The sequence below is a fragment of the Lynx rufus genome, unplaced genomic scaffold (assembly GCF_022079265.1).
Source record: "Lynx rufus isolate CCGP_SWC_20201006 ecotype Redwood Valley unplaced genomic scaffold, mLynRuf1.p SCAF_4, whole genome shotgun sequence".
Taxonomy (NCBI): domain Eukaryota; kingdom Metazoa; phylum Chordata; class Mammalia; order Carnivora; family Felidae; genus Lynx; species Lynx rufus.
The window spans coordinates 27,160,883-27,186,738 of NW_025814856.1; the positions used below are offsets into that span (position 1 = coordinate 27,160,883).

General features: G+C 39.4%; 1 protein-coding gene across 4 annotated transcripts in view; it reads right to left on the bottom strand.

Annotated features, from left to right (window-relative positions):
* FHIT (fragile histidine triad diadenosine triphosphatase) overlaps positions 1-25,856 on the bottom strand; it is a 1,417,053-nt gene that overhangs the window by 249,165 nt on the left and 1,142,032 nt on the right. For all 4 annotated transcript variants that reach the window (XM_047097252.1, XM_047097254.1, XM_047097253.1 and 1 more), the window contains 2 exons: positions 14,511-14,656; positions 12,193-12,222 (listed from right to left, as the gene is read on the bottom strand). In XM_047097252.1, the coding sequence (XP_046953208.1) occupies positions 12,193-12,222; positions 14,511-14,656 (176 nt within the window). The remainder of the gene's footprint in view (positions 1-12,192; positions 12,223-14,510; positions 14,657-25,856) is intronic.

The following is a 25,856-nucleotide window of genomic DNA, read 5'->3' on the forward strand; positions in this document are numbered from 1 at the left end:
CAGGAAAGTCATTCCCCACAATGAACACTTTCCTTTCCCCCTTGTGACAGACGCTCAGAAAAGTATAAACTGACCCATATTTCCAGTTTATTTCTGGTGCCTAGCCTAACCTAATCAAAGTTCACTTTTTAGAAATCCAACAGTTATTCTCAATTAGATTGCACAGCAAATTAAATCATAAATTTCTCTATCCTGGCCCTGGTTTGTCACATTCCTAAAATACAACTTTGCTCCCTCTGGCACTTTATTTAAATCTCTGAGGCCAGGCCCCAAGGAAAGTTATAGATTTGATAATTTGCTAATGTGGCCACAGTAATTGTTTGAGCCATATTTATGATTTTATTGGATCTTACAACAATCAATAATAATCCATTGATGTCCCTGACTTGGGTTTTCTCACAGTCGACAAATGGGGCAGTGGATTCATTTTTAATGTACCCAACTCCCTCCCTACGAGAGTCTTGCATATATTAATAAAGGCCAAGAAATGAATGGCATCAGTGAACATATCTTACCCTGAAGAATTAGCTGCAGGATAAGATTTAATGTTAAAAAATAAGGGGAAGAATAGACTAACAGGACCCATTTTGTACAGCACGACCATCATTAAAGTTAATCGAATTACCTTGTGGTCATGCACCAAAGGGAGCCTATTGGAAGTTAAGCTTTTCTAGGGCCATTGATTCTCAAACTTTCACTCAAGGATTCCCATTGGCATGTGATGAGTATTGCAGATATGCAGAAGCACTTAATGCAAACTGCCAGTTAAGCATATTAAGGAGTAACAATAACTGAATATTTTAGAGCAGATGATCTAGTTGAGGATGTTTTCCACTGGAGGTAGCAGGAACTTCAACTTTAGTGGATCAGCTAACCAAAAAGTCTGGAGGTGGTGCAGACTTCAGGACTGGTTAATTCAGCAACCTGGTAATGTCACCCAGGGTCCAACTTCTGTCTCTGCCACTACACGCTTAGTATCTGCTTCACTCTATAGCAGACTGACCCATGAATCCTAACATAGTTGTTGCAACTGTCAGGGTTACTGCTTCCTTATTCATATCCCTACCCACAGACAATGGATACAAGTTCTCCATGAGGCTGGGAACAACCATCCCTAAAGTGAATGGAATCCTTAGGTGGCTTAGGTCAGGGTTAACTAAACTCATAAGTTGGCAGAGAGAAATGGCTTAGGGCAGGGATGAGGAAACTACAGCCTTTGGAACAAATCTGGCCCATGGCCTGTTTTTTTTAATAAAGTTTTATTGGAATACAGCCATATTTATTTGTGCAAATTTATTTACATATTTTCTTTGGCAGCTTTCATGCTGCAAAGGCAAGGGTATTGTGACACCTGGCCCCGAAAGCCTAAAATGCTTACTCTCTGGACATGTACGATAAAGTTTGCTGGCTCCTGAATTACACCAAACAGGGTTCACACCTGTAGCTAGATGTGAATCCAATATTCAGATGGATTAAAACACACCCTGACTTATTAACTGCTAAATAATGGAGGAATAAAGAAAACAAGCCAGGAAGACAACCACAGTGCTCAAGATAGATATGAGACAAAATTATTCAAGTTCTGGAAAACTGGACTTAGAAACTTAAAAGCCAAATTAATTAAGGTGACCCATCACATGTGGCACACATGAAATACCCTCTGCCTTTGGAATATAATCCAAACACTGAACACATTAAAAATTGAATTAAAACCCCTTACCAGGGTGTACAAGGCCTGGCATAACTGCTTTCTTGTTCACTTCTCTCTGCCCCCAAATTCCTGCCCCCCAAGGACTTCAATCATCTCCTAGAACGTCCCAACCTCATCACTTCTGTCTCTTCTGCCCAGAATGCTCTTTCTTCCACAGCTCTCCATCCGTATAGACCCTTATCATTTCTCAGGTCTCAGTTTACCTCTCCAGGAGAACTTTGCTGGCCACTCCACCGCCTTTCCTCCATGTTCTTCCTTTCACAGCACCATGGTACCGCCTTTTTAATACTGCTCAAAGCTTGCAATTATTTTATGCATTCATTGGGTGTAGAGGAAGTCGGACAAGTAGGGTGAGGGCTGTTCCTTGGCTGCTTGTTCTTCCATGGCACCCCAGTGCCTGGCAGCACCTAAGTATAGCAGGTGCTCAATAAACCCTTCTTGGGAGAGGGATTCATAGGCACTACAAAATTCCCACAACCTCTCAGTCTTCTTCTACTCTGGCACTTATTTCAGAGACTGCCCTTAAAGATAGGGACTATGCCTCACTCTTCTTCGTCTGCCAGGGCCTGTGACAATACCTGGAACATAGTAGGCACTGGAAGAATAAATTAAAATAACAACAGAATGTTAGATAATAAAACATGAGCAGACAGAATGCTCACTCCTTGGGAGTTAGGAACAGGATACCTTTGGTAGTGAGGAGATGCTAATTGTCAACCACAGACTGGAGCTGTATAAAACTAGAAGTGTTTCCCTCAGTGTGCACTGGGTTTCCAGAGAGAGAGAGGAAGATGACAGACCAATTTAAAGGCTACTGACAGGGATCATTTGCACAACAGGTGATGATTCCACGTGCCTTCCAAGGTCATTTGCCCTTCTGGGATTCTCTGAGTTATCCAGGCTCTGAGTTTCTTCTTCGAGGGTGACTGTCATCTCTGGTCATCTGATGGCAGAGCTGAGCTTGGAATCATATTTACTCCTTCCATGGATGAATCATTTTGTCAAAATTATACTGCTAGAACCTGATTACGTCTAGGAATTTATACCATTTACAACCAACAGATGAATTGAAACAAATAAAAGGCCCTGCTGGGTTGTTTATCACAGTCCTGGTATACAAAGCATGGTAAGAAAACATTTTTCAGGTAACAAGTACTGATATATAGACCCTATGGTGGGATATTTGGATGTGAACATTAGGGTAAATGGATTTCACCATGAAATAAAAGAGTATTTGGTGAGTTCACATTGTTCATTCAACAATGTTTATTCTTCTAAACCACTTTGGGCAAGATCAACAACCTAAACAACTTCATGTTGACTTTTCATGTAACATCAGGAACAAGAGAGGCTTATTTAAGAGAATAAGCTACCAGGGAAAGAAAGGGGAGTTTTCGTTACCAGCACCCCAAAGTATCATCTGTATGTAGAATGAGCCCAGAGGGATTCCAGACCATCAGTTTTGTCTTTTCCCCCTGAGGTTTGGGATTGATATGACTCAGGAGGCTTCCAGAGATGTACACCTCAATTTTCCTGATCTTGGTAGATGAATAGCCTCTCTAGAAAGGGAATCCTCTAGGAGACCGCAGGTGTAGTACTGATGCCTCGCGGCATGTGAAGATTTCAAAATTATCCTTTCCCAGCACTAACATAATTCATACTGAGGGAGGGGGCAGAAATTCTCACTGTGTTTAGCCCAAGGGCCATTACAGATTCTCACCAACCCAGAATTTTTCACTTGAATGTCATTAGGAAGGTCATTATTCTAATTCTTCCATTTCTGGAGCTCTGCAGGCTGCCATGTCCATTATTCATTAACCTGGTTTCCATTTGACCCAGACTTAGTCATCAAATCCTTACTATTCCAGCTGCTTTTGTATCTTAAGAATTAATTTACTGATGGTTTCAGCATAAAAGGCAAAGAGGAGCCCCTTCAAGGGACTGAATGATTTAGGATGGATATGGCAGCAAGAATCAAGCCTAGGCCACTTTGACCAAGAATCAGAATGTATTTATAGAAATATGTTAAGGGGTGCCTGGTGGCTCAGTTGGTTCAGTGTCCAACTCTCGATTTTGGCTCAGGTTATGATCTCGTAATTTGTGAGTTTGAGCCCCACATTAGGCTCCATGCTGACAGCACAGAGCCTGCTTAGGATCCTCTCTCTCCCTCTCTCATGCTTGTGCATGCACGCTCTCTCTCTCTCAAAATAATAAATTAAAAAAAAAACTTAAAAAAAAAGAAATATATGAAAACAGCTGTTCCTAAATCTGGGCAACATCAAAATCAACTGCGGGCTTTTCAGAAATCTATATTATGGGCCCCATTATCAGAGAATTGAACATAGGTGTGAGAATCAGTTATTTGCTAAAGATAATAAAGGAATAAGAATGAATTATAATAGTCATTTATTGATGGAAAACCTTTCAGTGGGACCCCTGTGAAATAAAAAGTATAGACAAAGCTGTATATTTCTTTTGAAAATACATTTAAAATATCAGTGATATCACAAACTATAAGTAATGTGATGAACAAATGGGTACACATTACCCATCTTAAAAATAAAAGAGATCTATGGAGTTGAAGGCTACTGGGTACCCGTGACACCACACGGTGCACTCCTTCTCCTTAATGTTTCCACGTAAGGGAATCCCAACCCTCTTTGTGTCCATATCTCTAAGCAATATTACCCATCTGCATTTTTACAGTTAAGATACATAGCCTATAAGTAATCTGCCTCTGTATTTTGTTATTTCTGCTGTTAATAATTCCTGAAATAGAAGTTTGTAATATCATCTGTATCTGATTCAGCTACAATGTCCAGTTTCAACCAAACCACACATTATTTAATGGACATTCACCCCTCAGTCTACATTTAAGGTGTGTGGTGTGGTTTATGACAAATGGCTCATCTACTGAGACTGACATGAAATTTACATTTCATCAAAACTGAATCCTCATCACATGATTAGTCTGAGTTTATTTTGCCTTTTCTCTCATTCCCCCCCCCTTGATTTTTGTTTGTTTGTTTGTTCAAATGTTGGCCAAGCTAATTATTTAGATGCCACAGGTTGAAAACTTTAAACCTACAATGATCTAGTTAAATGGAATTAGAGAATTATACACATTATTTCCCAGGCTAGAAACATACAGAGCAAAATACCAAGAGAGAAATTCCTTCAGTGATTACTTACTGAGCACCTACTATTCCACACTAAAATGACAACAGTGAGTGACAGCCCTTACTGCATCAACAGAGTTAAGAAAGTGACTCTGAATAATGACACCTTACATTTATGTAGCATTTTAGGATCTACAGAGCAGCGATTAAATAAAACCCCCAAACTGAACATCAGGTGTAAAAGACAGTCTACTGAGATCTATAAAACATTGACATTAAGAATGTATCTGCCGCATTTCTGTGCTACGTATCCCAAAATAAATTTAACAGCCAAATATCCACTTTGCTTATGTCAGGGCCTCCAATTACTAAAGAAATTTGTTTGGTAGCACTAATGAAAAATTAAACACCTGAAACATATAATTCTGCTATAAACTGGCATACAGTAATAAAACAGCATTTAGTTTAGTTGACCTTTACCTGTATAATAAAGTTAAACAGAGAGAATCCTGTGGGTATTTTTAGGGAGAAACTAATATTATTCTAAGCAGAGAAAAATAATGCAGATTAATTTGTGTTATGGGTGAAAATATACTTACAAAACCTCTCCTTGTGCATCTTCCCCTGTGTTTATTGGGTGCAAGGTGCTTTTAGGAACAGCTGGCTGCATGATATAATGGAGAGGGGCTCTCAGACATGCCTGGGTTTGAATCTTTGCTCCACTACCTGTCAGTTGTGTATGGTGTGATTTGTTACTCTACCTCTATAAACCTCGGTTTCCTCACGTGTAAAATATCACTGCCTACTTTTGAGAGTTATGAGGACTCAGTGAAAATTATAAATCTAGAGCAAACATTCATTCAGATGTATTGCATGCCAAGTACTGTTTTGAAAACACTTACATGCATTAAGCCATTTAGTCTTTGCAACACCTCTAGGAGGAAGGGTATCACTGAGGCCCTCGTGTTATCAATTTATAAATGGATGGTGGGGCTAGGAAAGGTTAACTTTTGCTGGGTCATACACCTGGTAGGTGACAGCTCTGGGACTGAAACCAGGTCATTTGTCTCTCCATCAGTATGTTGGAATGCTGATGCCATTTTCCCTCTATCCTCACTCCATTTCCAGAATCCCTCAACCCATCCACCGAAGTTGCCTGTGACAGTGAAAGGACAGAGAAAATAAAAAACACATAGTAACCAGAAAACACCTGGTTAATTAACGCCTGGTTAAATTCTCTTTCAGTGTTTTTTCATGACACCATGCAAATCAAAATCGATCATTTCAAAATAAATACACACACACACACACACACACACACACACACGCACAATGATTTGATACCTACTTAGAAGAAGGCTTGAGGCTTAGTAGAAGAGAGGAACTTTCCCATAGGAGACAGGCAGACTCATGGTCCCTTCTCCTGCTGACAGACCCAGGGACCAGAAGTTTTGTCCCCAAGTCCCCAGAAGGGTAACAAACTCATCCCGACCTGAGCAGTGAAATTGTTTTTGGTTTACCAAATTCAGGCAAATGGGATTCATTCTGAGAAAAGAGATATAAATTGTAAGCCAATTCCACAAGAGAAAAGCTACCACATCCTTAAAATATTAATTTTTCAGGCAGTAAATGCAGGCATTAGGCATAAACATAGGCAAGGCACTTTCTGTCATGGCTTTAAGCAAAGGATAAAAGTTCTCTGGCAAATTACAACTCTTGTGAAATTTCTTTCATTATGAAAATAATAAATAACAGTCAAGAAAAATCATTTTTACTCTCAAAATGTCAGTATCTCCATTCGGTGCACACCAAATTTTAGGAATTGATTTGGGTTGAAAGCAAGGAGCTCTGTTGAAAGTCTTCCATATCTTCTCATCACTTCTTTGCTAAGTTGTGCACTGGAATAAGGTGTGCATGGGAATCACCTAGTGTTTGTTAAAATGCAGAGTCCTGGGTCCCACACCAGACCTACTGAATCAGCATAGGGGGCAGGCAGGTTTGTATTTTGTGAAAACCTATTTCAAGTAACTGTGAAGTATACTGCCAGTTTAGAACCATGACTTACCCATTACCATAGGAGTAGAGCAGCGGATAAAAAAATATATCAGGGTAGAGATTTTTCCCCCCAATTATTAAGGCAGATTTCTGAATGTTCAACTGGTCACTTTTGTAATAAATTCAAAGTCAGTATTCAAACAGCACAAGTCCTCTTACCAGAAGAAAGCTTTCTCAAGAGTTTAAGCAAAATGGCAAAAGTCAACAGTGACAATTCAGAGTATAACTGTGAACTCATCAGGGCCGCAATCTCAATGCCAAGTATATTCTCCTAAAGCCCAGTCTTTGCCTATGTTACAAAAGAAACATAAGAAAACTGAGGGTAAGATTAATATTAAGAAACATGAACAAGGTCCCAGGGATAGTGGGCTAGGCTCTCTATTCATGTTGGTTTCTCCTCATCATCACTCAACACAATAGATAGGGTTCCCTCCATTTTAAAACTGAAGATGAAATAAAAATAATTTTTAGAAAATTTTTAAAAAGGGGGGGCACCTGGGTGGCTCAGTTGGTTGAGCGTCTGACTTTGGCTCTGGCCACGATCTCGCAGTTCACAAGTTTGAGCCCTATGTCAGGCTCAGTGCTGACAGCTCAGAGCCTGGAGCCTGCTTCAAATTCTGTGTCTCCGTCTCTCTCTGCCCCTCCCCTGCTCATGCTCTGTCTCTGTCTCTCTCTAAAAAATTTTTTTAAAAATTTAAATTTTTTAAAAAAAGAAAGAAAAGTGAAGACGAAGATGTTCAGAGATGCTAAGAGTCCTGCCCAAGTCATACAGTAAAATAATAGACCTAATATTCCCATGGAACCTCTGATTGACACCAAAGTGCATTAACTACTGAACTTCATGAAGAGCTACAATATCCTCTATGTTCATGAATTGAAATGATTACCAAATCTCTACATGGAAAATCTCTTCTAGGACCATAGAGACCCTTCAGTGAATGGAACAGTTGTTTTTATCTTTATTTTAATTTTTAAATCACACTTTTTCAAAGAATTCCTTTTCTTGTTCTTTCTTAAGCAATCTGAAAAGTAATTGCTAATATATCAATAGTTATTAAGATACTTCCCACTGCCTTAATATTATAAAATGAACTATCTAAGTAGGGGATTCAATTCCATAACCACAAAAAAGGATAAACAAGCACATTCTATAAATAGTTCTTATGAGATTCCAGATTGCCTGCCTGCCATAAATTTCTCTCTTTAATATACCTAAAACACCCTCCCACCCAAAGATGCACATATTAATTTCTCTAAAAGATAGCTCACATTAAACTTACTATGGAGCATCCCTTTTAAAAGACTGAGCACTGCCTTTAATGATTTGGCTAGTTGAAATTACATTTTGGAATATGGTTTGGCAACCTGATGAGTGGAAATTCTGGTCTCTGTCAGTGATGCCTGAGATATAGGAGATTCTTGACAAAAATCCCAGGAAACTCAGACAGACCCCTGACTACACACTGAAATACAAGTACATATCATCTGCTGCTTCATGTTCATTCACATTAGAAACTTACGAGTAGATTTGCTCTCTCAAGCAAAGACCCATTATCTTCCCCATTCTTTTCCCCATACCACCCAAAAGAGCCATCGTAGACAGTGACAAAATGCAAGTCCTCAAAAAAGCTTACATTCTTGAGGGACTAAGGAAACATAGGTACAGAAACAAAAATAACCACACAAATCAAAAAAACAGTGAAGAATGCCTTGAAGGAAATCAAATAAGGCAACAAGATAGGGAATAAAGGCTTTATTGAGCAGAGCCACTTCAGATGGGTGATGGGGGGTCAGAAAAGACTAACAATACAGCAACATATGGCTGTACCTGTATATACATGTATATGTATATATAGTGATATGTATATAAATGTATATGTATATACAGTGATATGTATATACATGTATATGTATATTGCAATACATGCCTAAAACCAGAAAAAAAGAGGTTGTTTCTCAAGACTGCAGGACATTCAAATCATTGCAATGATCACTGGGTAAATAGCAGCACTCTACTACTTTTAAATTCAAAAGGAGACTGAATAATCAACTGAAATGTAAGAGGTCACTTTTTACTTCCATATTTCCCCTCCTGCTATGAATCACTTACTGAGTAAGCAAGTCCACCCTTGTTCTTTGCAAAGCAGAATTTAAAGCCCCTGAAACAAACAAACAAAAAGCCCTAAAGTGGCACCACGTTCAAGTATCTAGCTCAGTGGTACACCTTCACTAACAATAACAACAGTTGCTTCAGGGGAAGAGATCATTACTGGGCTTATTGTTATTACCACCCGGCATGAGACACAAATGGTTTCGAACCCAGACATTGGGCAGAATACCAAGAGTCAGACACACAGGCAAAGACGAAGCCAACAGTCACTGCGCTTTCCGCGGCAGGCTGTCAAATGCTACCCTGAAATGCACAACTGTGTGAATTTCAAAACATGAAATGCTCAGTCTTGAACTGCAGTTTTTAGAACCAGACAGCTGAATATTGAAGGTGCTGCCTTGCTCCCTGGAGGGGCTGGCTTTTATATGGCTGGTTTCCACACGGCAGGGGTATGCGGCCATTACCAGCTATTTTATCAGCATAAAATAACAAGACTGAGAAACAGCCACACTCTGAAAAGACTCATATTATGGGCTGGTTCACAATGAAGATTCCCAAGCCCAAACCACAAAGATTCTAAATCAATTGATTTAGCATAAGAACTAAGAGTCCACTTCTTTTTGGTTTAACTAACACCAAAATTAATTTTTATGCAGGTAGTATAAGGATTGCACTTGGAAAAACATAGATTGGACAACATCACATATGCAAAGTTGGCCTAAAAGGACAGTTTTCACAACTTGGCATACACACACTCACATACACCTATGTGTCATACACATAGGTTTTCATATGCATGTGCATGGTTGTTCTCTTTTAGCCATTTTATCATCTACAAAGGATTTAAGATGCAGCCCCCCCCAAATTCACAGAATTGGGGGAATTCTGTGATTAGGCTGGAAATAGCTGAAAGATGTCCAAAGCAATACAATCTACTGATTAAAAAATATAGAATTGTTAAAAAATATTAACTTATACTAAGTAACAATGGTGATGGTGATAATAATCACATTCAATAATTCATATATAAGTCCTATAGGCCAAGAATTACTCCATCATCCTCACCAATGAGGCTGACAAAACCGTGAACATTTTTGGTTGGATAACTGGGGACACCAAAAAAGTAGTCACTGTTAGAATCAGAGAGTCCTTAGCCAGGGTGTGCAGTTCTGCTAGACTTGGTGTTTGGTGACTTTTTTTTTTTTTTTTACTGTGTTTTATTACTATTCTTAATTGAGATACAATTCAAATACCATAACATTTTCCATGTTAAAATATACATTTCAGTAGGTTTTAGAATATTCATAATGCAGCATGAACATCAGCACTATCTAATTCCACAACATTTTCATCACCCTAAAAAAGAAACCCTTACCCCTTAGCTGTCATTCCCCATGCCCTCCTTTCATCAGCTGCTGGAAATCACTTATCTACTTATTGTCTCTATTCAACGCCTGCTTATATAGAACATAATTTTAATCCTTCATTCAGAACCAAAATGAAATTGTGAGATTATATTACCTATATATACATATAAGCTTTAAATGTGTTTAATATGTACCTATTATCAATCTGTGCATTTCATTTGATCTAGTTTGTACATGCTCCCCTGTTATTAGCTGTGTTCCTACAGACATACTTCCATATTTGAACGAATTCCATCAGATAGTGCGTTCAGTACCTAAATCTGGTGTTGTCAGGATTGACAATTACATACTGAGTTTTTTAAAAAAAAAACTAGCAACCAGATTTAAACTTTGTGCTTTGTAATTCATGAAACAATTTCAGGGGACGCCTGGGTTTTCAGTTGGTTAAGCTTCAGTTGGTTAAGCTTCTGACTTTTGATTTTGGTTCATGTCATTATCTCACAGTTTGTGAGACAAAGCCCTGTATCAGGCTCTGCACTGAGCATGGAAATTGTTTAAGATTCTCTCTCTCCCTCTCCCTCTGCCCCTCCCCTGCTCATGCTCTCTCTCTTAAAAAGAAAGAAAAGAAAAGAAAAGAGAAAAGAAAAGAAAAAAGAAAAGAAGGAAGGATGAATGAATTTCAAAAAGAAGCTACTCATTATACTCTTTTTGGTGTCTACATATTTAGAAGCCTGGCATGGGGGGTGGACAGTGGGGTGGAAGAAAGAGGCGAGTCCCCTCTGTCCCTGTTACATCATGTGTTTGGAGCAATCAGGAGGACAGTTCCTTTTTATCGTAAGGAATTTGGTGGCAATCCCTATAGAACATTTGCTCCTTAGGAGGACTTCCCAAAGTACTTTTAAAAGTCCCACAGTAGCTATGTTAAACAGTAAAGCCATATGCGAACTAATACCAAAAAGAGACTGTGTTTTTTTGGTACTGTTTTGTGCCAAGCATTACCTTGTCTGTTCATAGCCAGTCTCGCAGTGATAAAACCTTATTTTGCAAAGTATAACATTAGCACCCCAGTTCAACTTCCCTCTGATTTCTAGCACTGAAAAAAATAGCCATTTCTGTGATTTGGGCATAGGACCTAACTGCAGAGGAATTTGCATTTGTATGAAGGGGGCTGAAACGCAGCCTCAGCATCAGCCAAAGTTTTATTCTTTTATTTTACTTTACTAGGAAAGTAGAGAGTATCCTAATAAATCCTCCTTTCCTCTTTTAGCACACTTAAAAACCCATCTTCGAGCTCCACTGACTCCATTAGGTTAGAACTTTAGTATTAAGTACAAAGGGAGGAAAAGTATAGGTGTGTGGGTGGAGAGAAGGAGAGAAGGAGAAAAGAGTCAGCACGTGGAGAACAACTCGCTTAGCCTGTCGCTCAAGAATGAGGAGGCTGTGTGAAGAACCAGAAGGCCTGTCAAAGATATTTCAGCTTCAAATGGGACCCACCAGTCCACACAGGGCTCACATGCTGTTTCTGAGATACTACCTCACTTGAATCCTTTTGACTTCAGTTTCTGTTTTAGGACTTCTTGATTTAGCTTCTGTTTTAGCATTTACACAAGAATAATTTTACTACAAAAGGTAAATGTCTTGTAAACTAATGGGAAACATATTGCTTGGCATAGTTTATAATGTCAGGATTTATGGCTCTAACACTGAGGGTCTCTCTGACCTCAAAGATAACATAATGAACCAGCAATGTGCTGCAAATGGCTCAGTGTGATTTTTATTAGTTCTCATAATTGCCCCTTATTAATTTGTATGCACGTAATAAGCACTCACCTTCACAGTCTGCCCGGCTTCAGGGCCATCCTAGAAGTAGGAGAAAAAAAATAGATAAATAACAGAGGTGATAACAGATAGATGGTATCTCCTGCTTATTCAGAAATACCTCCCGTTAATAATTTAGATCCAATTTCATTGTGTGTTAATTTATAGTATTCTCATGGGAACCATTCACTTCAAATGTGTGGGACCAGACAGTTCTCCATTTCCGCCTGAGAGTAAGTGAGAAGTTATGTATAAAAATGGTATAAATTATCCAGGGAGCCAACCCTCTTGCTACTTTTCATGCTCTTTGCTCTTGGCTATGGCTTTAATTGCATTAAAGGAAGGTTGGAAATGTTTGAGGAGGTAAATTATTGCACCTTTTGATTATCTTTAAATCAGAGGTAGTTTAATTAATGTCTGGTTACGATAAGTCTCTACTCAAAAAAAAATTGCTGTAAACATAATCCATTAAGTAGGAATATGGGCTGTCTTATATGGGAAGACCACCCAACAGTGGGCTCTCTCTGGCTGTCCTGACCTTAGGGGGAAAAAGTAGGAGCATTCACTGTAGTTGGGCCCTTTTCCCATTCCTGGTTCCTTCTCTCAGATTTTCAAAACCAACAAAACCATTTGTTTAGCTGAAAATGAGCTGATTTGCCCAGACATCAGTCACAAAACAAAGCAAAAGCAAGTGCTCAGTTGGTTTGAGATACTAGAACAGGCAATGTCTATGACGGAAAATTGTAGAATTGAATTAGAACTTTGCAACTTTTAGCAAGTCTTTCTATCTCTGTGGCCCAGACCAATGGGTAAGAATGTTTGTCCTGCTGTGGCCAGAATTGTGTATAAATGGCTTTCAAACTTGAAGTCAGAGTCCGTTAGTGGGTCATGAAGTCAGCTTAATGGGTTGTGATCAGCACTAAAACCAAATCAGATAATACAACAAAAACTATTAGAGTACACAGGATGGGTAAATGTTGTTTTGTAAAACTTGGGTTTCCTTTATCTACGTATATATCCATGAGGTGCGAGGTTCACTTGACTGTGGAATAAATAAACACCATACTCTAGTTTAAAGTTTGAAAAGTTTTGTAGACACTGCATATACAAAAGTACTCCAAGTGCTATGCACAAGTCAGTTCCTTTGTTTATGGAATTCACTTTTGAGTAAATCACATTAGATAACTACTAGCACTGGCCATTTTCAGTGAAGGTGAATTTTTTTCTAGTATTTCCTTTAACACTGACAGTTGCCTTCAGCCACTCTCTGGAAACATGACTTGTAGCGTAAGCTTGATAAACCCACCCTGAGCTTAATTACTTGCACAAAAGTGACTCAAACACACATACAGACACACACATACACACATACACCATATTTTAGAGGGAAGTTTACTCTCAACACAGACATGACAGCAAAAACTTTGTAAAGAAGCATTTAGGAGCATTTTTAGTCAAAGCCTTTCATAACTTGAAAATAGTGGTCTTCTCTATCTGTTTCTTTGAAAGTCTATGGCTGGAAGGCAAAGAGGGTAGTTGAAGGATGGTAAATATTCTGTGTAACTAAAGCATTGAGGGCAAGGTCTCACATTACAGAACCAGCCAATTCTTTCCAAAGGGTTACTGCAGAGTCATCCAATGTCAAGGCCACTAAGGACTTTAATTATGTATTGATACCCCTAGCTCTTCCCATGGGGGATCTGAAAGGGCATAGGACATGTTCTATTGATTTGCTCAATTCCCATAGCTGATGACTCACCATAGACTTCCTTCTACACTTGGCTCAGCCTGTGCCTAAAGATCTCCAGTGACTGGGGTATGTCATCTCTTTCCTGGGAAGCAGGCCACACAGAATACTTGATACAGCATCATACCAATCCATAATCAATCACTGCAGATTGAGTTAAAGAGAAAAAGGAGCCCTCTGAGGGCAAGGTCCCAACCAACTTGCATCTCTCTACTACACTGACGTAGAGGAGGGCTAAGTCCATGCACTGCTCAAAATATAATTGCCCTGGAATGAACATGAGCTGTCCAGCCCCAGTTCCAGTAGAAGATCTGAAATGCCTGAATGCCCATTAAATCACTTGTCTGTTACTCTCATTTGTTTTGTAAACAATGCTGCAGACAGTGCCTCAGCTGATATTCTACAGTCCACCTTGGGACAATGGATACTAGGGTGGTCCTGGATTACATCTTTTTCTGCTATTATTTAAGACATGAACAATGATGGCTGCCTTACCAGTGAGACGGCAGCTTAAAAGAGAGAGAGCTCAATGCTAGGATTTGAAAAGGAAGAAAAACAATTTCTGAGCTACTTAGACACTCACCTGGATGGAAAATGTGAGAGAAGTCCCCTGGAAATGCTTCTCCACCACCATCCCGACTCTCTGGGTTGCCTGGAACAAATCTGCCACTTCATCTGGACGCAGGTCTCGGAAGCGCTCCACTGGCCGAAGGGGACACACGAGGACATCTGCAGTGAGTTCTGTTAAGGCACACTTTGCTTGCTTTGAGTAGGATTTTTACCAACAAGTTTATACCCACAGTATTGAATCCCCTTGGCCCAGGGCCTGAACTCTCAAAGACTAAGGAATAAAAGAACAAATATTTACCAACCACCAAACTCCAAGAAGTTCAAAAAGGAGCTTACAAACATGGTTAATTATACTTTGAAAGAGAAGCAGTGGTGTGCTCAAGAAATTCTTTTAAGAGAAAAGGGCATTAATGTTCAGAGAGACTCAAGTGCTGGCTGAAATAATTATGCCAAGAGGCAAAATCTATTCTGGACCATTATCTCCTGACCCCAATTCGAAAGCTCCATCTTCTCAAACAGCCAAAGGCACTGGGTTGGAAAAACAAGCAGAATATCCAGTCAGTTTCTCTATGGAGAGTATCACAATTAAAATTTTAATTTCAATATCTCTTGAGAGAAATGTGTAATGAAAACACAATAGTAGTTGTTTTATTTATGTTTAAAAGGAGAGCAGACATTCTGAAAACGTACAGTGAACTTCATTTATAATAAGAGATGTGCCATGTGGTTAAGCATTTTATGACAAGTGTTCCTCCAATTGATTGTTAAGAATTCTAGAAGCCAGTTGAAGAACATTTAAGAAAAGGGATTTTTTACTTCTACAAACAAAACCATCTCAGTGCATTCTAGAAGTGAGACAAGTCAACATATTTATGCTATTGGCCTGAACAAATAAGAGCTAGGGAAAAAGAGTTTAAGTTTGATCATTTGCTGGTGACAAATTAACATTCAATGTTACATCATCAATAACATTTCACTTGTCTTTGTATTTGAATTCCTCATACACATGCGGCTACACGTGCAATCATGCATGCATACATATATGTGCGCATTGAAATACATTAAATTTTATTTAGTTTTCAGGTACCAGCAGATGAAAAAAGTGCTCAGATATTCTTTTTGGTTTCTTTCTTTCTTTTTTTCCTTTTTCTTGTTGTTTTAAAACAGTGTGCTTTGCCTGAAGCTAGGCACCTATGGGGCATAATAAAATCTCAATTCTACAATTGCTAGTCACACCAGAATTGCAAGCATTTTAGCCTACCACACTGGTAGGATTCAGAGCCCAAAGGGAAGGAAATGCACTGAACTCAGCTGGGTGGGCGTAATTTCCATTAGAGAAGGGCGGGGTGGGGGGGGGGAGCTGGTAGGGAAAGGGAAAGCTGAAAGGGAAACTGATTAATTTTGCTCATAATCAGGAAATTCATGTCAATGGTAAACTAGGAAAAGGAGCAGTGGTTTAATCTGAGTTCATTTTTCAAGAGAGGGGAAGGGAAGGCTTCACCCACAGGGCAGCAGATACTTAAAAAGATAATTATCCTTCTTTGGCAAGGCTGCTTTATTATCATGGGTCAATGAACCATTTAGAAATGAAGAATTTCCTTTCATTTCCTTTTAGCAGAATGCCAGCCTCCACTCCCACTGAGTTGCCTTTTCTTTGTTAAAAGACACCTTTCCCCATCTTCCTCCTCTCTCCACCTGCTCTTAGGCCCTGACTTCACCAAACCACAGCAAGATGACAACTTAGCAAGCTTCCAACAATACCCATAATTGCTGTGGTGAGCTATGTCTAAACACAGCAACCAGGTGGGGAAGGAAGGACATTTTCTTTAAATGACTGCTTACTATAAAACTTGGTGGAATGAATCTTAAATTCTTTGTATCTAATGTAACTTTAGTAATATCAACGACATCTGAAAGGTTTTGTTTTGTTTCCAACACCCTAAAAATATTTTATTATCTGTTCATTTTCCTTGTCTGGTACTAAGGATTGGCTTGACCCAATGTTTAATGAATCAAAACATTTATGGAACTGAATCAAAATGACTGAATATGTCAGCTGTTTTATCCTGTGTACACTTAACCACAGGGTCATATATCACATACATTTATTACTTTAATTGAATGTTAATAATACTAATAACAACATGTCACGAAACAGTTAGACAGGCTAAACATGTTCTCAATTAGATGGATATTTTTTCAACAGCCCATTTAGGCCACATTGCCCTGACATATATATTCCTTTCAATCTAACCCTCTACTAAGAAAACATCTGCATATACCAAACGATCTTCCCGTGTGAATGTTAAGATGAAATAGGATTAACTTTTAAGGGTGCTTACTTGGTTTGGGCAGGTGTTCATGTGGATAATCATTGTCTTTGCTCTGTTGGGACCCAGAGGATAGACAGACAGGTATCTCAACCTGTCAGTGGACACACAGGTAGGCTCCACAAGACTTGACAGAGAGACAGATGGGTCTGGAGTTACCCAGGGTATGGATCCGGGGGTCCTGGGTACTGTGTGAGTCACCGAGCTAACCAACAGCAGATTCACTAGTCTCCCCTGGCCATTCTAGGTACTAAATGGCATCAGGAAGTCAGGATCAACCACTATCCCTCAGTTCCTTTGAAACAAGAGAAAAGATGCCCTCACCTCATATAGGTAGTAGGTACCGACTGCTACCTACCTACTTCCAGAAGCTCCTTTTCCACTCCTCCCATACACACTATACATCTATCACATTTGCCTTCTTTCTGTTCATCTAACACACTGAACTCATTCCCAGATTTTGAGGCTTTTGTCCTAGCTGTTTGTTCTCCCTAGAATTCAATCCCATGTTCTTCGCATGGCTGCTTCTTTCTTACCTTCTGATTCTATTCCAATACTGCTCCCTCAAAGGAGCATTCCAGAACCATCAGTTTAAACTGCTACCCAGTTTTGTCCTCTTCTATCACCCTCTTTTCACCTTGCCGTAGCCCTTGCCACCAGCTGGTAGTTTTCTTGGCTGGCTACTACCTTCCTGAATGAGAAGGTAATCTCCACAAAAGCAGAGGCTGTCTTGTTTACTGTTGTCTCATCCTGACTAGAACACCAGACTTAATAAGTACTGCTGCAATGAGTGAATACATTATGATCCAGACCCTCTGATCAGCTACCTCTGAGTACTAAGACCCTGGCAAAATGGAGACAACATCCATTCATTTTCAACCATCTCTACAAGATTGGGATAGTCCGCAAGATTTTTTTTTAATTCAAAGGAGGTTTATTATTAATATTTAGCATAATTAGAGCTAATGTTGGGTGTGCGTTGGAAAAATGTAAACTCATTTCTAATGTAAGTTAATTTTCACAAGTGCACAGGAAATATAATGATTTCCTTATATAATGACGAGGGGAAATTAAGAAAACCTTTTAATATAATTATAAAAAACTATAAAGAAGGGGTTTCTAGATTATTCAGACTCTATACCGATAAAAAGCTGCTTTCTATTTGGACTAGAAAGTGTAATTCATTTGTCCATTCAGTGAACAGTGAGCACCAGTTAAGTGGTTGGACACTGTACTAGACTCTGGGATGAGCAAAAGACAACAGGAAGTTTCTCTAGTTCTTCCTGTCCAGGAGATGGGCACCAAAACAGATAACTGCAGTACTATAGGAGGTACAGATGTAGGATAAGAGGATGCAGAAGCAGAGCAAAGCACCCAATGCAGCAGAACCTGGGACACCTTAATCAGGCAAAGGTTCCACAATAACCTTGGGGGTCTCCAAGTATGGTCAAATATCCCGTGGCTAGCTGAGAATACAAGCAGGTTCATAAAGGATTTAAAGCAGGTCAGTAAACCTTTTCTGCAAAGGGCCAGATGGAAAAATTGTAAGCTTGGTGGGCTATATGTCTAAGCAGCTATAGACAATACAAACAATGGTAAGTGTGGCTATATTCCAGTAAACCTTTATTTACAAAAAGAAGAGACAACCCAGACTTGGCCCATGGACTTAATAATGTCAACCCTTGGCTTAGAGGAATCACATGAGAAAAAGGTAACTAAAGGAAGTTAGAACTATTTGGGGGCCCATTCTTTTCCAAAGTTGAAGACTATAGTGTTATTTAAATAGTATATTAGACAAATATCATTATGGTATCTTAAAAATTTTCACTTTCTAAGCAAAATACCTGGGCAGAATTGAGATATTTCCTCACCCTGTGTGTAGCACTTCTGATGCTTTTAAAGACCAACCACAATGAGAAACTGTGTTGCAGTGATAACATCATATAGATAAATCACAAGTATTACTCCCCAGTCCAACTAAAGGAGTTTCTGCCATCTTTCATTGGAAAAACGAAGTATATGATCTACAAACATATGAGAGTACAGAAACAGTATGTTATTCACAAATTCATCAGACAATAAAAGTACTTTCTCAAAATAAGTGCATACGCTTTGGAAGAAAACACCACATTGCTTAAAGATGGTGTTATCATGTGCTACATGTTTCTCATAGACAAACAGCTCAGGGAAAGCAAATTAACTTTGAAGAACCGCTCTTATAACTCTACTGCAACTGTTTATATGCCAGTAGTTTTAAGGTAATACCACAAATGCAGTATAAGTTAATTTAGAGATTCTTAGGCATTGTTAATGGGCAAACCCCATATTATATATAGGCAATAAGAACACACTTTCTTTTGAGTCCTCTTTGCTTGGGATTAGTGCCTCTGAAGAGACTTTTTAGCCAACATGCATGATAACCCTCAAAGAAGTTAATCTGCATAACTGAATTTAATATATGTTTATCCAGGATTCATCATGGGTGAAAACCTATGAAAGAGAGTTATCAAATGGAATCTGGTCTCTCTTTTATAATCCAAAATAGAGAAGTCCATTTAGTAGTAACATTTTCTTTTAAAGAATAGACGGTAATAATTAGAGTTTAGTTTCTGTGGTACACAAAGAGATTCCTCATAACAGAGGGAAATCAAAGAAGACTTCCTAGTGCACACGAGATTTAAAGTCAGTTTTACAAATGGGGGAGTAATTCAACCAGTGGGCCAGAGTGCAGCCCATGTGTCCATCCATCCTTCCACTAGAGCCTCCTCTCAGTCCAGAGTCTGTGCTAGCATTTAGGGCACCAAGAAGAGTACAATAGAGTAAATGACTTCGAAGCATTCACACTAACGTCCCAAACTGTCATGCAATATAAACAGATCATCACAACACAGAGAGATGAGGACTATTGATAGAAATCAGTACAGAATGTTGTGGGAGCACAGAGGAGGCAGAATCTAACTGTGCCTAGGGGTGTGAGATAAACTTTTCAGTATGGTCTTGCATTTCAATTTTCTAAAATCAGAAACTATTTCTCCAAATTTGGACCAAGATTTGTCCTTGAAAATGGCCTAGCAACTTATGGTTAGCTTTAAAGAAAATTGTCAGACATGCCTTCTTTGGCCACAATCACTGTTTCATTTATAAATGTACTCTCCTTTACTTAATCTTTCCAACAAATCCATAAACTACTATTATAATTCCTATTTTTCATATGAGGAAATTACAGCTTATAGAAAATAAAAAACTTGCACAAGACAGCATACCCAATATGAAACTAAAACTAGAATTCTCCTGAAGCTTGATTCCAAAATCCATGTTATTAACCATAGCGCTGTGATGCTAAAACGTTTTGTACTTTTATGACTTCGTCTCTGCTTACCCTCCCATTAAAGTATGTCCTGCATCTCAGAGTCTCTCTGTTTGTGGAAGAGACATGGGTGCGATGAAACACAAAGACACTGTGCAAAACTACTAACAGCCTGACAAACACTTAGCTTCAAATGAAGAAAGCAGAGGAGATCAGGAATCCCATCATGGGAGGAAACCTCAGGAAAAGGGAAGTAGTAAGTATGCCCTCACCCTAACAGAGAACTGTGAGTACTGACATCAAGAATGAGAGAACCACCTCACCTTGTACAGGGGGTTCAACTGGAAGAAGAATGGAAGGATGTGGAGCCTGCATTTGGCTCCTTCTGCTCTATCATTCATTCATTCATTCATTCATTCATTCTAATTGAAGTACAGTTGATGCACATTATATTAGTCTCAGATGTACAACATAGTGATTCCACAAGTTTATACTTACGATATGTTCACCACAAATGTAGCTACTATCTGGCCCTTTTATATTTTTGAGGTAGGCTTGCTTCAAGGCACCTTTGGCTCCCCTGAGTTGACAGATTCTGGAGGAAGCTTAGCTACAACTATCAATATCAATGGGTCAGGCTGACAGACACATTGAAAAATCCCATGGCCTGTTGGACAGTCTAGTAATCCAGAGTCAATGACTCACCATTATTTATATGACCAAGGACCACCAGCAAGTTGGTAGCTTAATGCCTTTTCTTTCCCTCTTCAGCTCACCACTAGTCTGTAAGGGACTGTCTCTATCCTTTGGATGTAAACATTCAGGGTGTTTTTGCCACACTGAAGTGATAACACAACATGCCAGACCCTGTGCTGGACTCTTAGTGACACACAGCTAACCCAGAATACATACAATGAAAAAAAGAAATCAAATGGACTTTTTGCAGTAGTCAAGCACTTAAGTTGATGTGGGAGATTGTATACAAATGTTGCCACAAAAGTCCCTCCCATCCCACCACCCCCTTGCAAAGTGACTTTGCTTCTCTTCTCATCAAAAATTGGTGTCTGTTTCCTCTCCCCTCAAATTGCGGCTGGACTTGTGACTTGCGTTGATCAGTTAAATGTGATAGAAGTTTCACTGTGTGACTTTCCAGGGTCAGGCCTTAACAAACATTACAACTTCTGTTTTTTGTCCTCTTTGAATGCTGAGACCCAGATGCCATGAAAAGCCCAGCTAGCCTACTGGGGAGCAAAAACCACATGGAGGAGAACTAAGGTACCTTATGATACTCCGCACCAATTGTTAGAACCTTCCAGACATAGGAGACCTACTGACTGACGTCCAACTTCCAGCTATCTACTGCTGTATTATGACAACAAACACAAGAACAGTGGCTTAAAATAACACCATTTTGTTTTCTTATCCTAATTCTGTGGGTGGTTGTTGCTGCTGGGCTCACTCATGCAACTGCTTTCAGTTGGGAGGTAGGCTTGGGGATGGGCTCAGCTGGGTCCACTGGGCCCCTCGCCCCTCACTCCATGTGTTCTTTCATCCCAGCCCCAACGCAGAAACTCTAAGGCTTCTGAAGGCTTAAGTTCTCCCACATACTATTGGTCAAATGAAATCACAGGCCAGCCCCAATTCAAGGTAGAGAAATAAATTCCATCTCCTTTTTTTAAAAAAATGTTTATTGGGGCGCCTGGGTGGCGCAGTTGGTTAAGCGTCCGACTTCAGCCAGGTCACGATCTCGCGGTCCGTGAGTTCGAGCCCCGCGTCAGGCTCTGGGCTGATGGCTCGGAGCCTGGAGCCTGTTTCCGATTCTGTGTCTCCCTCTCTCTCTGCCCCTCCCCCGTTCATGCTCTGTCTCTCTCTGTCCCAAAAATAAATAAAAAACGTTGAAAAAAAAATGTTTATTTATTTTGAGGGGAGGAGGGAAAGAGAGCAGAGGAGAGAGACAATCCCAAGCAGGCTCCACCTGTCAGTGTAGAGCCCCACAGTCTCCATCTCATGAAACATGAGATCATGACTTGGGCCGATATCAAAAGTTGGCTGCTTATCCAACAGAACCCCCCAGGCACCCCAATAAATTCCATTTCCTGACCTGAGGAGTAGAGAGGCCACACTTCCAAGGGCAGTGGCAGTCTTATGGCAGTGGTGGTCATCACTATCATAATCCACCACAGTCGGTAACTGTGATAAGTTCTGGGAATTTTATAAAAATGAACAGGTCCCCAAGATATCTTAATGTCCTATGGAGTACATATAGCCATGGTATTTGGGAGCTGGGATGGGTCTTAAACATTATCCTCCAATTGTTATTTCATCAATATTTTCCTTGTTGGATGGAAAAATAAATGGGGGAACAGAGTTCAGTTGATTTGCTCAGTATCACACAGGCACACATTTGGAACTGAAACTCAACAATTTGGCTTCCCAAACCAAAGCTCTTTCCATTACACATGAGATGGCAAAACACTGCACCTCTGCCATTATGTTCCAGTGCTAAATACACGGCAGACATCAATAATCAGCTACAAAATTCTCTCCTTGAACAGAGACTCAGGGACACCTGGGTGGCTCAGTCAGTTAAACGACTGACTTCAGCTCAGATCATGATCTCACAGTTTGTGAGCTCAAGCCCCATATTGGGCTCTGTGCTGGCAGCTCAGAGCCTGGAGCCTCCTTCAGATTCTGTGTCTCCCTCTCTGTCTACCCTTCCTGCACTCCTGCTCATGCTCTGTCTGCCTCTTTCAAAAATAAATAAACATTACAAAAAATTAAAAAACAAAACAAGACAAAACAAACAAACAAAACAACAAAGAGACTCAGATTCCTTCTCAATCCTGATCTCTGAGTAGGCATCACCAGTCAGATTGGGCACGTAATAAGAGATGCAGGTGTCATTTTGTGGCCCTCTATACTGCCTCAGGAAACAACAACAACAAAAAACAACTGCAAAGGCCATGTGGGGACAAAAACAAAGTGAAATGCTGCAAAAGTGAGAATTTGCCCAAGCACATCAAATGTTCATTATGTTGCTACATTTTTATTCAAAATAAATTTGATAAGTTTAAAATTTGCTCATCATGGATAATAATTGATGATCTAAAAAATAATTTTATGTACATTTCCAGGACAAATATGAAATATTTAAATATAGAGTCATGACAGAGAAATGGAAATGTACTGATTCAGGTGATTAATTAAAGGAGACAGCAGAATATTATTCTCAGAGTTGTTCAGACTTGCTCCCATTTATTTTTCTATATCTGATCTATTCTAGGGATTCAGAATATAAAAATCACTAAAATAAATCAAACCATCAAAATATCATTGATTCTGATGAGGGTGATTAGCATGCGCAGATATGAATATGGAGGAAGTCAGCATCAAATAATATGACAAAGAATTAGTCATTCTTCTGAACTAATAAAAAAGTAGAGTGTATTCATCTCTCCTGCAGATTAGTTTGTAGTTCAATGACAAGCAAGGAACTTTCCAGTTTGCACTAAAGACTTCTGAAGACCCTGTGTAATGAGTTACCTGCTCCAACAAATAATCCTAGCCCTTGCAAATGTTTAAAATAATTCAATAATGTCACTTCAAAAAACAACAGGATGGACCATGAGGTATTTTTTTTTAAGAGAAGATTCAATTTATTTGATTTAAATGACACAGTTGCGGAGCTTTGAATCAAAGTAGGTGGCAATTCAAAAAGTAATCTACTATTCACAATGTAAGCACTTCTGTAAATTTTCTTATCAGAAAGGTAGAAATTTTACCCCCAAATTAAGCAATACAATTCTGAAGAGGCAATTTGCCAGTATGGGCCACATCTTTGTTCACTGGATATTAAAATACCCACTGTAGGAACTCAATGGAAACAGGGGATATTCATCAACCATAAGTATAAATGTTGTGAACATAATTTTAAGCAAATTTGATTTCCAGAATATGATAAATTCCAGCATGGTGTGATTAAGTTACTGATAGTGCTCTGCTCATACCTGGATCTCAGGGCAAGCATCTCTTAAGTATCCATGAGAATTCTCATGTTTTGTCCTGGGGAATGCTTTGGGCCAAACATATAGTCACAGTAAGTCCTTGCTCATCTGGGGGAAGAGAAGCCAAGTATCCTTTACTAGGCAGATCTGCCCTGAGCCATCTCCCAAACTCCTTTACCCATCTGGATGCTCAGAGGTGAGAATCACATTCAGAGGAGAAGTAAACATGTGCCTTCAAAGAAAACAAAATGAAAAAGGGTGCCTGCAGCCTGGCAGCACTTTGGGGCAGATTCTTTGGTTTAAATGTCACACAGTATTCTGTGAATTTTTCAAGGCAAACGAATCTTATGTTGATTATCCTAACAGAATCAGAATGGGGAACACTGATGCTTACAATAAGTCAAATATGTGGGGAACAGTAAGTAATATCAGAAGGGGAAGGAAAGAATGTATAACATTTGTTTGCTGCCTACTCTGTTCTAGTGATCATCACTGACCCTTTGAGGTAGATAGTATCACCCCCATTTTTCCACATGTATCAGTTCAGGCCAACAAAGTGAAATTACATACCCAAGGTCACACAATTATTAAGTGACAATGCTGGCTAAGGCCATGTGGTAAAATCATCTCTGCTGTTTCAATGACTCCAAGGTCATGGAAGTTTCCATGTACCTACTGCAGTGTTTACTATAGTGGTTCACCAGAACACTGGTTCCATGAGATGTTATTACACATTATATAGGAAGAAAAATGGGTGGTCTGCGACGATTAAGAAGCACTAGATGAAATGAAGTAAAAGGTTTCTTTACAGCAGTACTCATCAGGATATTTAATGTTCTAATGTGCACTGACTTCTCAAAAAGCAGAGATGCCATGCAGCATTTCTCATGTTTGCTTAGCAATCACATCATCATCATCATCATCATCACCTTGCAGAACATTGCATAGGACAAATGTCTTAGGGGATGTTCTCTGGGAACCTTTGGGAATATCACTTACCTCAACACAGAGGTGCCTGAAAAAGCTTTATGTTTTTTAAACAAAAAGTAAACATCCTGTTAATTCACATGGGCAGAGGGAGACGGCATTCTGCTAAATGAAATATGCTGAGAAGTTGAACACTGAAATATATCTAATGGTATATGAAGTCATTAGTGCTGTTTACCAACTATTTCAGGTTCTTGCCATATCTGGGCACAGGGTAGGATTACATTTCCTGGATCCACGTAGTTAGATGAAGCTGAAGGAATTCTGGCCAAGCAATTGTGAGCAGAAATGATATATATCACTTATGGAATTGAGCCCTTAACTGCAGTGTGAGACCCCAAAGCTCTCTTTCCTTATCCATGACAACCAGATACATTAGTCGTGTAGTCATACTGGACTGGCATTATAGGTAAGCAGGGGGCTCTGTTCATCATCTGTTCTTAGTGATTAGAGTAAGTCTGTTAAACAGGTTTCATCTCTTTTGCCAACTTCCAACTAACCTGTAGTATCTGCCTAGAGCAGTATTTTGAAGAGATTCTGTGGCCTTGATAGGAATCAGAAGGGAAGAACGGAGGGATTTATTAATTTTGGCTGCTATGAGGGAAGGAAGAATATCAGTGTGCATAATCAAGTATCCGCCAGTCTTCAATTAGGAAGCAATACAAATATTTGTTCCCAGGCTCAATTTCCCCCTTTCTCGATGATATAGAAGTCATGTCTAGGTACTGCAA